A 12,344-nucleotide genomic window follows, 5' to 3' on the forward strand; every position below is an offset into this window, starting at 1 on the left:
GATTTTTTGTAAAGCACATCATTCTTCTGTTTTCAGAAAACAAAATTAGGCCTTAAAGTCAAACATGATGGTGGTTCACTGATGTTTTGGGGTGGCTTTGCTGCTTCATGCACTGGATGTCTTGACTATGCCCATAGCATTATGAAATCTGAAGACTACCAGAGAATTCTGGGGTGCAGTGTAGGGCCCAGTGTCAGAAAGCTGGCACTCCATCAGGAGGTCACAGATCTTACAGCAAGAAAATGACCCAAAGCATACTTCAAAAAGCATCCAAAAATGGTTTAAGAGGAAGAACTGGAGAGTTCTGAGGTGGCCAGCAAGCCTACCGTCCAGATCTAAATCCCATAGAGCTCCTGTGGAGATCTCAAAGCAATTGGGAGAAGGAACCCATCAAATCTCTAAGACCGGGAGCAGTTGGCAAAAGAAGAGTGGTTTCTAATACAGATGTGTAAGAAAACATTGAAGGTTACAGGAGGCGATTGATTTCAGTTATTCTTTCCAAAGGGTGTGCTACCAAACATTAAGTTGAGGGTGCCAATAATTTTGTCCAGTCCATTTTTGAGTTATCTGTGAAATGTCTCAGATTTGGCTTTTTTTCAGTTTTTCTTGTGTTGTTCCAATGCAAACAAAAAAACAAAACAAATAAATATGAGAATGCCAAACCATGTACTTGCAACAATTTTCTGGGAGAGTACATTATGTTACAGACATGCAGGGATGCCCACATTTTTGTCCATGACAATGTATTTATTTCCTTATTTACACTTTATATCTATTTTTCTATTCTATTTAATCTATTATATGGATGGAATGCCACACTGGACATATTGTAGGAGACTGTATAAAGTTTTAATCTAATGCCAAAAGTTACTCCACAAGTACAGACAGACATCATTCAGGGACAGGAAAAACTGTGAAACATTAACAAGCATAAATCTGTTGTCAACATCCAGTTTTATTTGAGAGTTTGATATTTCAAAACTTTCCCACAGAAACACCATCATCACTAGAGACTGGACACAGGCTGCGGTATTAGTAGGTCTGTATACGTACATTCAGTTGGCACAAATCACTGGAATTTACAAAACAGCTGTTGTATCACTGCTGCAATGAAACGAAACGACACAAGATGATCTGCTGGAACATGCAAACACAGTAGCATTGTCTGCACGTCTATGTAGGATTACCCACAAACAGGGTTAAAACAATTCAATTTGCTTTTACAAGTGCAAATTAAAAAAAAATAAAAATCACATCTTTTACCAGAGTTTTATGTCGTAGTGTTTCAGTATTCGTCCTCGTTAAGCCACTGTCAGTTTCTCAAACAAAAAATGTACTTTTATTTTATAACAAAAACATTACATTTTTTGGCATTTCATGATTGTCAGGGGTTTGTCAACTCTCCCTATTATAGTGTATTTCATCTTGTATTTACCTATCTCCTTTGATCTATAGGTATAGCAGTTGGGGTAAAATAACATTGTAGTACTCTTTACATTCTTTCAATTGAAATAAGGTACAAATAACCATTAAATGTACTTTGAAGTTCTTCCTACATTCCACAAATTAGTCCTAAATTGGTTGGAAAGGATTGGTCGAGTCTGTTAGGGAGCCAAGGATCGTGTCTCTCACCCTAGACGGCAATTCCCTGCAAGGCAGTTTATAAGTTTTACAAAATTCACATACAAAAACTGGACCTGAAGTAATACATTCAGTCACAGAGGTCCAACAATCCCCAAACTTCAAACCGCCCTCAAAAAAAATCTGCTGCCCCTTAAATATTAACTTCAAGCCCGAAGCAAGGCTAGAGAATGGAAGCAACCTTCAAAAAGGCTAGTAGAAGTAGCTCAAGTCATAGTAAAAACATTACCATTCTTTGCTAGGCACTTAAAAGTCAGTAACCACTTTCACTCGCTTTCAGTTACTGTGCACTTTCTGCTACGCTGCACTCGCTTCAGCTCAGAACATGTGCAGGTTTCAGTCATTGATCTAAACTCGGCTACACATATTTCCCTCCTGCTAACTAAAGCAGGGGGTAAAGATAACAGACATTAAAATACTGAACTTGCATCTGCTGTTAATCTGAGTGCATCGTGGTTCTCCACCATCTACTGATTAGAATTAAGATCAGACTATGTATAAGTATCGGTTACCAGAGCGCTGCTACAATTCTCCTGACTCACTGGATAATGAGGAAAACAATCAATGACCAGACAGAAAAGACGCAGATAAATGATGATGGTTTGACTGAGGCAGGCCAGGGGAAAGCAGAGTTTAATGAACAGGGGTCAAGTGTAAGTGGAATAGCCTACTGGATGGGGCCGGGTGTCTAATAGCAATACTTCTCAATACCTAGGAGTGAGTATCATAGCCGACAACAAATGCTTGCTCAGCTTCGTTCTCTTCTTCACTTACTCTCTGATCAGACAGTTCCCGATTTAAATCATAATTCTAGTTTATTAAATGTTTCTGTAAGCTGCCTGTGCTTAGACACATTTAACATTTGAGAAGTTAGGCCTATTAAATGAAAAAATAAGTAGCGTAAGATATCAGGAAAAACGTATTGGTGGTACTGGTGCAAAAACTAAAGCATCAGAATCAATACATTTATAATTTAGAAAATGATACCAGGGTCCTTGAACAGAAATAATAGAAAAAGAAGTTGATAAATTGATTAGTTAATGGACAAAAACAATTAATCAATTACAAAAAGTTGCTTTTTTACCGTAGATCTTTATACAATGAATATTTGGGGTTGTTTGTCGGCTGGTCAGAACACGTAAGCAATGTTAAGACATTATTCTAATAATTACGGGCATTTTGTTTGATAAATTTATAGAGATTGATCAATAATGAAAAGTCCTAGTAGAGTTTATTTAATACAAATAAAACAGGGTTTTGTTTTGGGAGCGTCATAGATTTTTTATTTAAACTGACTATTGGGTGTCAGTTGAGATCCTTGTCCCTGTTTCTGAGAAAGCTTCCTGCTTCATTCTGATAAAGTGACACTTTCCTGCTCTCTGTTCCACTTGGCTCTGCATCCAGCTCCCCCAGCTAAAACACCCTGCCTCAGTACGTGTGCTCCAAATATAGAAACTATTGACACTCTTCAACAACGGTAGGCCTGCAGCAATACTGTTGAAACGGTCTCGCACAAGGTCAAATGAAAACTGAGCACTTACTCCCATTTTTGATACTACTCGACATAAAACATTGATATGTGAGATTCCCATTTGATAATGTGCTGAGGTAATTTACAATACTGAGAACGCTAAAATGTGCTGAACTATGCCTGTAACAGAGAACTCAAATCATATCTTCAGGAAGTGTGTGCATATTTCCATTCAAGCTAGTCCGTTAGCAAATACTGCTACAGCTCTACAATGGGATTTAAATCCACCCTTGTTGTGAAGTTATTTCTAGTGTCTCGCCAAGTTTTAAACAAATCACACTGCAGCTGTCCTACCAACAGCTAATGGAAGACAACATGTGTATACTGAATATATGACTATGTGTGTGTGTGTCCATTTCAGTGAAGTTAGAAAACACCTCTCAATATATTGTAATCCAAAACAATACCACTAAAAGATTACCGGAGTTAAAGCCACACCTCTCACACACTAGAGTCAGCAACAGCACATTGTAAACTTCATTAAGGTAGTATTCATTGCAGGGCTGTTGTACTGGATTACATTAGACTGAACATGTGTTCCTCCTAAACCATTAAATCAGTGTTTATGATCTCACATTTGGAAAATGACCTATCAAATTGCTTGCTTTACATGGGGCTGTATGTCAACAGGAGGTTAAACTGGAGCTGTTGTGCTCAACAACTTTAGAAATCCTTCTGCATAACTTCTGTCTAATTACCACTATTAATATTACAGACAACTAAACTGTATAATATTTTTTAAAAGCCCATTATGTGATTACAGTAAAAACAAACAAAATAATATGGGCACTCTTTAAACTTCAAATCTGTTGGCACTGGCATACAATATAGCACATCTGTCTGCTGTCAGCACAGTAGATAAACTACAAATAAAAGTCTGTGAATTCAATCTTTAAGACCTCCACTAAAAAATACTGGACTTTAAACCTCTGTGCTGGGCAAGATTGTGCTTTACTATACTTTATAAACAGTCCATAATCTGCAATTAGCTCATATCCTAAACTTTGGTATACTTGCTCACACAAACAAATCTCAAGGGGACATATTTTACTCTTATTAAAGCAAATGTATCTTAAAGTTCGCTAGTAAATTAGTGGCAACCTGCATTGCATTGGAAGGCGTCAGTTTTAAGCAGCTGGGAGACCTCAAAGTATGTTTGTGTGCGTGTGAACCCCTAAACTCTCTGACTGACAAATACACTCACAGACCTTGTCCATGAGGCATTATAATTTATGTGTACATACATAAAAGCATATTGCACTTTGATGTACATGACAACAGTGTGTACAGGTAAACAGGCCCATCCAACATACCTCACGTCTACAGGGACCGTACTTCCCCGTTTCACACAGATAAAGCGAGAGAATACATTAATATTACACACGCATCCTGAGCCACAGTGCGTTTGCGTTTCTATCCAGCAATTCACACTCTTCACTCTTTCACCTTCTCTGTTGTTTTGTTTATAGGGATCTTGTCACCCCACTATCCCTATTTTTGTCCCTCTGCATCGCTATTATCGAGCCGTGTAGCCCATCTGATGCAGCTTCTTCAGGAGAATCTGAGTAAGGTCAAAAGTGGTGAAGCTGATCCCCACCGCAATGGGTCCTTTGACCCAGTTCATACTGAGACCTTTGTAGAGCCCACGGATAACCCCCTCCTCAGACACAATATCCTTCATAGTGCCCAGGATGGTGCCGTACGTGTGACCCGTGACTCCTGCGGTCTGCATGCGGCGTCGTACCACGTCCAGAGGGTAAGACGCCGACTGGCCGATGAGACCTGCACAGGCTCCAAATGCCAGGCGCTCATATGAGTAGGGCTGCGAGCGTCCACTGCGCTCTACAGGTGAGAAGGGGGATATAAACAAGTGCCATTCAGTCAACAACTATTTTCCATATGAAACATAAACATTAGGTGTGAAAAAAAAGGGGGTTGTAGATAAATACATTTAAACTTGGCAGTGGGTAGTGCATTACCTGCATGTAGTTTCTTCAGCGTCTCATAGGTGAAGAAGCTGAGACCAGCGTAGGGCACAACACCCAACATGGTGGGAGTAAAGCCTCGATACAACGTCTTCAGGCCCTCTTCTCGGGATATCCGCACAAACACGTGCAGAATGTTGCTGTACCTAAACAGGGGGGGCACCATAAACAAACAAATATGAGCATGGAACCGATAGAAAAATACTTGCTGCTGTGGTGACATTTCCTCCTAAATCTGAACCTTGTAGCAACACACTCATACCAATGGAGCCCTTCGTGTTGTTTTGCTGTAGTGCTACTGTCAGTGGGTACATGTGTTATCAAATACCCACTGATGACTGTGTATGGGTAGCTAAAGATGACCTTACATTTCCTTTGGCGTTACAGCCATCCTAGCTCGCACCATGTCCAGAGGATAGGTCAGCATGGTGGCTGTGGTACCAGCCATAGACCCAGCCAGTAACCTTTGAACTGGAGGCAGAGCTCTGGAACACAGAGGAAAACAATTGCATGTATATCAGCCTTTCACATTTTTCATTTTCAAGAAAACAAACCATCAAGATAAAAGTCCACATCTGAGTAGCAGGTCTACCAGGACAAACTGACACTTACTTCCCCTGAAAGCCATAGTAGCTTCCCAGCAGCCTCTTGTACTGCTCGTGTGCACAGAACTGGATGGCAGCGTATGGGATGACTCGCACCATGGTGGCAGAGTTCCCCCTCCACAGACTGAAGAAGCCGTCCTTCAGATAGGTGCGGTAGATCAACCTGTAGGCCTCCTGTTTGTACACACAAACACAATCACACTCAGTTTGATTTCACTACTCTTGTTTAGATTTCTCTCTTTAAACATGTTCCTGTGATATATTCTTTGGAGGTCAGACTGAAAACTAATATGCCAATAAATGTATGTTGCATGAATCTATAAAGTTTACGCAAGTTCGACTTTATAGATTCTGTGACTTAAACTTGATCATTCAAAAAAAACACGCAGCATATGTTAAATTTAACAGATGAATGAATCGCTTGTTATGAATGAGAATCAGACAATTGTTTTACCAAGAAACGGACATTAAATATGTCATCAAACCTACCTTGGCAGAGAATCTTGCTGAAGACACTGAAAAACAAAATATATGTACAATATAAATAACATGTGTGCAGTGTTTCTCGTGACATGTTCTAATATTCCCAATGCTATGAATGAAAAAGCAACGGAGTTAACTCATAACCGTTCTAGATAAGTTTTTGGCATCCATGTGGGTCATTTTTAATCTAAAAACAGTTTCCACTTTTAGGTCAGCAGAGCATCCCACTTACCTTGGAAAATGATTTTAGTCCTGTCCAACGGGGCGACAGCTGTCTTGGCCACAGCTCCTGCTAAAGCCCCCGAGAAGAGCGTGTTGAGGACAGACCGAGTGTACTTCAGGCCCTGCTCAGCGATGGAGGAATCACATTTAGGGTCACCAACACATACAGAATCCTGTAAAAACTCCATCCTTGTGTGAACAAACTTCTGTTTGAGATGTTGTCGATCATTAAACCGGAGTTATATAAGGACAATAGATGACATCTGACTAAGCAGCTCCCGAAACCTTACAAAGAGCAGATGTCCTTAAATTAACCAAAGGCAGAGAAGAGCCTATGACACTACAAACGCATCTCAGTTAATCTCTTTCACATTAAACACATAAAACACACAAACTGAAATAGCATTAGGATGCCACTATGATTCTGCGATTGAAGATTACCAGATAATGACATATTTTCTCCATATTATGAAGCAAAGTTTCAGGTTCCCTTGACAGGAGCTAATCACAAAAATAAAACTGTGGAAGAATCAAATTATGATATTTTAGTGAATTTTGACAGTAAAATCATTAGGTGACACTCTGACGTTGCAATAGTCGCTCTTTGGTTATAAATAAACACCCACCAAATGCAGGTAAATTGTTGGCAGTGGCGGGTACAATCATCAGGCCATCTACCACTTTGTCAGACAGGGAAAATGCACTGTTGGAGCCATATGGGTTGTTTTCCTCCAAGCCACAGGGGGCATGATATTGCATTGTGTTACCTGGCCTCAAGGAATTTACGTTCCTGTACTGATGCAAACAGGTGCTGTTAATTGAAGAGGAGGAGTAAACCATTTTTAACTGTGCTCAGATTATGTTGTTTATTTTACTTTATATGACTTATTATTTATTGGAAGTGGGTGCTGTAAGGACGCAGGAAATAAAACGCCTTAAACTGCAAACTACTGGAAAAGACTGGACATCGTTTTTCTGAGTACATATTAGAAACAATAATCCAAATCAGCAACCAGTAGCGGCTAAGTATAGGACATAGTCACTACATGCACAACAAGACACACGTGGTAAGGTTAGTGTGGTGTGGCGATCGGCGCATGCGCCTGAGTCATAAACAAGACACACACAGCCACCAGTCAGCTTAGGGAATATCTATGACGTTTCAAACCAAACTCACCAGTCTGAAAGAGGCCCAACCGGTGACTTGCCAGCAGCAACAGCAGGACTACACGGGGTAACTCCAGTGTTGTTGGTGAATCACTAAGCTTGTCTATTAGCCGCAAGAGCTGTCACTTTTTTTTGTTTCTGTTGGACAACCTTTCTATTGAAACTGAGTATTTATTGTTTGCTTGCTGGGATCCAGAAGGAGGTTTTTGTTGAGATGTGGACTCTTGTGCAGATTTGAACCGAAATAAGGACGCATTCATTGGTGGTTGAACTGTGGGTTTTGTATTAAGTAGTGATTGTATAATACACTGTGGTGACCTTTTGTTTCTTGTCGTCTGTCGGTACCTGATATTATTTCATGCCATGACTTGACTCTCAAATTATCTTTCTGTGAAATTATTATTCACGCAAACATGCAGGTAATGTTTTGTGTAAATGTCTTGAACATCAAATAACAACATTATTTACATTAAATAATACATTAATACAAAATGCATACATTTCAAAAGTGGCAGACAAAACAAATTACCTGCCACAGTGGCACGCAGTGAAAAGGGTTAATTTCAGACCCTGGTCTTACAGATGCCTTGAGATTTTGTTTGAGAGAATTCCTCTAAACTAGAAAATCACCACGACTGCTATGAGTATTCGCTTTCAATTGAGCAGCTCTATTGCTTTTCTCTAAAAGACACAAATCATTCAAATGCACAGATTAAAACTGAGCAGCAAAAAGACAAAAAAAGCAAGGAATACATTTTCAGGCAGATTTGCTCCTTTTGAGTATCATGTCTTAAAGAAATTACTAAAAATTCACCTCATAGCTCACTTCTGACTGACTGGAGGAAGCCAGTGGAAGCACATCTCCCTGTGTGAGTGATGTCCGTTGTTCCTGGACTCCATTCCCCATCCCCAACGACTACGAACAGCCGTCAGTGAGCGTGCTCATGAATTCAACCACCAGGGTAGTGGGGGGACAGCGCAACACCAAGCACTGAGAGCTACAGAGTAGAGGGAGGGGTTGGAGAGAGAAACAGAAGTCAGTTTTAGGTTCAAATTCAGCCTGAATATAAAATAACACATCTCGGCGGTTAAGCTTCTACTCTTGTTACTCTTAGAGAAGTGTGTCAGGTTCAAGTGACGAGCATGCTATAAGGAACTGTCATGCAAACACTGTTTACATATTAACTGTGATAGACTGAGTTGTATTCAGTTCATGATTATAGCTTCATCATGTGGTAATCAGTATCAAAGTATTCAAGTCTAGCTAGGGCTGGACAATGTGGCCAAAACGGTTCATATCATTCAATATAAACCAGATGGTTAATTGTGATTTTAAACTATTCTTTATGGTCAGAGCATGACACACTTGCCAAACAGTGGATCACTTTCAAAACATTTAATAAAAATCCTTTTTATTTATGCATTGGTAAAATAAAGTAAAATCTCTTTTCAGTCCCTTTTCCTTAACAAAATAAATACATACATCAATACAAATAAATAAGTTTCGTTCATGATTCAAATTAATTAAATCAAACATTTATTGAACATTTGTAATTGTTACTGAGGAAAATTAAATTGGGATAATGATTGGAAATTATTATTGTTTTATCGTCCAGCCCTAATCTAGACGTCTGTAGACCTGTAGGCAGAGAAACATATTCTAATGTAGTACTTTCTTTGCATTGCTGACTAAAGCAGTGTCCCGTCAGCCTATGGTGACGGCAATGGTGCTTATCTTTAACCAAGAAACTGTAAAAACAACACACTGTAGTAAATATTTACCTACAGAATAATCCACTTACCTTTAACCAACTGCTAATGAAAGATATATAAAGACACTGAGCAAAGTAGAACTACAGAAAGTTATACGCAAAGATATCTCTTGAAGGACAGAGTTGAGGACTTGTAGGTCAAAGGTTGACAAAAAAACACCACCACTGAAGCCCCTCCTTTGCCAACATAACATATTAGATCACTGTCAGTCTGCAATCAGGACATTATTGCCTCTGTAGTCAATGAAGACTTGAATGAGTAGAGCATTATCTAAGGCAATCTCGCTACCTTTACAAACAAATACATCTGCATGTTTATCAATAAGGTCATCATTTTACTGGATAAATCACTTATTCATGCAACCTTCGACCCCCACAAGCTCACTGGTAGATTATTACATACTGCACACGTTTCACAGCCAAGCACCGTTCAGGTTCAAACCAACTTTACTGTAAATCGCAGTCACAATTCAAAATATGTTAAACGTGAATTGCAGGAGAATGTGTACAAGATGGCAAGTGGTTTTTTGTAATGATTTTTTTCACACATCCAATCTACACAATAGCAAAAATAGTTACTAATTGTTTTTGTTTTGATGTCAGGAATATATATATTTTTTTTCCAGGGAGATGTTACTGAGTTGTGTTTAGTACATTTTGTGTTGTAAACAACTTTGTTTCTGTTCTAGAGACAATATTTACCTATATTGAAAATATAAATAAATTATAATCTTATTCTTTTTTGTACAGTAAAAAAAGGTCAAAGTATTGATAATGTATCTTTTCTGTACTACAACCATTACTGACATACTGATATGTCTGCAAAAAGCAAATAATGGCTCAGCCAAATAATATTATTTTAAGTTGATAAGTTACTAAAATAGTTAATCAATTGTCACAAATGCAGGATCTGTTAATACACTACACAATTACCTAGCTGTTTCAGCACTAGATTATTCTACTGAATGTTAAAGTGCAGCCACAAAAAAAGATGGCACCTTTTAGTTTTAATACTTCACTATATAGAAGCTTAATCCAGCTTCAAATCAAGGAACTAGTAGATACTGAATATTTGCTATATTAAAAAAATACATTACTGGAAAAGAGTCCACTTAGACACATCAGAGTTCAAGGAGTTTAGCCACAGAAAGGACAATCAAGTAAAACAAGATGGAGAGAGAAAGCCAAGAGATGAGAGAGTGAACAAAGGGTCTGTTGAAAAGCTGGGTAATCATGGGAAACTTATATTGGCATCAGTACAACAGGTCTTCAAGCCCGATCCTCAAATGAGCACTTAGACCCCTAATGCGTCCCCTTTCACCTCACCCACTGTCCTTACTCCCAAGCCAGCCCTCATCCCTCCCAGGAGCCTCCTTCCCCATGCATATCATTTTACAGTTCCTTGTTCTTGTCTGTTAACTTATTATGTGTGCTTGGTGTGCCTCAGGCTTGGCTGCAATTTCAAGTTCCCCCTCCACTTTTCATCCATGATCCAATACCTCATTCCCATGCAGTATACACAGCAATGGAGATGCAGAGCTGTCCCTGTTGATTAATAATTTTAATTAAAAACCCAGAAGTACCTTCTTGTGTGCTGAGCTGTTTTTCATGAGAAACTTCAGTGAACAACCTGCCCTTTCAGCTGGGTTACCTACACCGGTAAAATATCAGTGTATCAGTAATCTGCATCGTTTCATGTGTCAAGATAACAATAACTGCCTGAAAATGACAGAAACTGTGTGTGGGGATAAAGGATGAACAATTCGAACACTTTATCCAATTCACTCCATTAGAACAGCCATAATTGTAATGAAGTGCACTGGGCTTTGACTAAATCATGTATCCAATAAATTGTTTAGTTGACAAAATGTCAGAAAAGAGTGCTCAAACTTTTTTTTCAGCCAAGGGTGACATCTTCAAATTGCTTGTTTTGTCAGACCAACAGTCCAAAAACCAAATAAATTCAGTTTACAAAGATGTAAAACAGATTAAGGTAGCACATAACGTTACTCACATGTAGCCTTCATGCTTGACAATACTACTTTTCTGCCGACTGACTATTTGATTAATCGACTTTTTCAGCTCAAAATTAAATGTGTCAATTTTAGATGAATCCTGACTTTGTGGTGCCGCTATAGTGGACTGAATTATATTATCAGGTGTTGTTTTGTCTATCTTCTTATGTTAGGTTGTTGTTTAGTAACAGCATATTATCCCATTAAGCTACCATTTTCCTTGGCATGTGATATCTTTGTTATCAGAATATTTCTGCTCACGCTATATAACCATAAACAGGGTGTGGAAACAATTCAGCAGTATTACTCTACAATTAGACATTCATTCATAACACAATCACCCCGCTTCTCCTTCTGTCTCACTGGATTGATGTGCACCAGCCACCAGGCTTGTCCAAACTTGTGCACTGACAAAACAGCCAGCTAGTTGTCACTTCATACAAACACAACATTTCTTACCTTACAAATCTGACACCAGCTCGAAGATATCTGATGCTTTTATATCCCTCACTTGGTGCGTTGTTTCAAGTCTTTGGCAGGTTTTCGGGAGCTGTTTCTAAGTTAGCCAAAAAGCAGGTTAAGTAACATTAGCTAGCTGTTAGCTTACTGCTACATTAACGTTAATGTTAACGTTACCCGCGTCGACAGCGTTGCAGAGGTAACAAGCTTAGGTCTTGATAAAATGTTCCGTGGTGTTGAAGGCACTGTCTTCCACACATGTCTCAAACTCATTAGCCCTACAGTGACTTCAAGTGACTGACATCGTCCATGCTGTTGTTTCTACAGTTAACTCCTGACAGCGACCCGAGGAAGTTAGCTTGACTCACAGTGAGGGTTTGACAAGGGCGAGCGCTGCGGCATTGTGGGAAATGAAGTTTGAATGAGGAGGGGAACGTTTGGATAGGTCGGTTAGAGGGGCGTGA

At 39.2% G+C, this 12,344-nt stretch overlaps 1 protein-coding gene across 1 annotated transcript; it reads right to left on the reverse strand.

The window, feature by feature from the left end:
• Positions 1-935: 935 nt before the first annotated feature.
• LOC123972420 (mitochondrial coenzyme A transporter SLC25A42-like) lies at positions 936-12,277 on the reverse strand. The gene is made up of 8 exons (XM_046051923.1): positions 11,881-12,277; positions 8,449-8,632; positions 6,478-6,589; positions 6,252-6,277; positions 5,770-5,936; positions 5,526-5,642; positions 5,152-5,303; positions 936-5,014 (listed from the first exon to the last, which is right to left on the reverse strand). The coding sequence occupies exons 2-8, from the start codon at positions 8,539-8,541 to the stop codon at positions 4,689-4,691; spliced, it is 993 nt and encodes a 330-aa protein (XP_045907879.1). The 5' UTR covers positions 8,542-8,632; positions 11,881-12,277; the 3' UTR covers positions 936-4,688.
• Between the last annotated feature and the right edge of the window lie 67 nt (positions 12,278-12,344).

Source organism: Micropterus dolomieu, linkage group LG06 (genome assembly GCF_021292245.1).
Source record: "Micropterus dolomieu isolate WLL.071019.BEF.003 ecotype Adirondacks linkage group LG06, ASM2129224v1, whole genome shotgun sequence".
Taxonomy (NCBI): Eukaryota; Metazoa; Chordata; class Actinopteri; order Centrarchiformes; family Centrarchidae; genus Micropterus; species Micropterus dolomieu.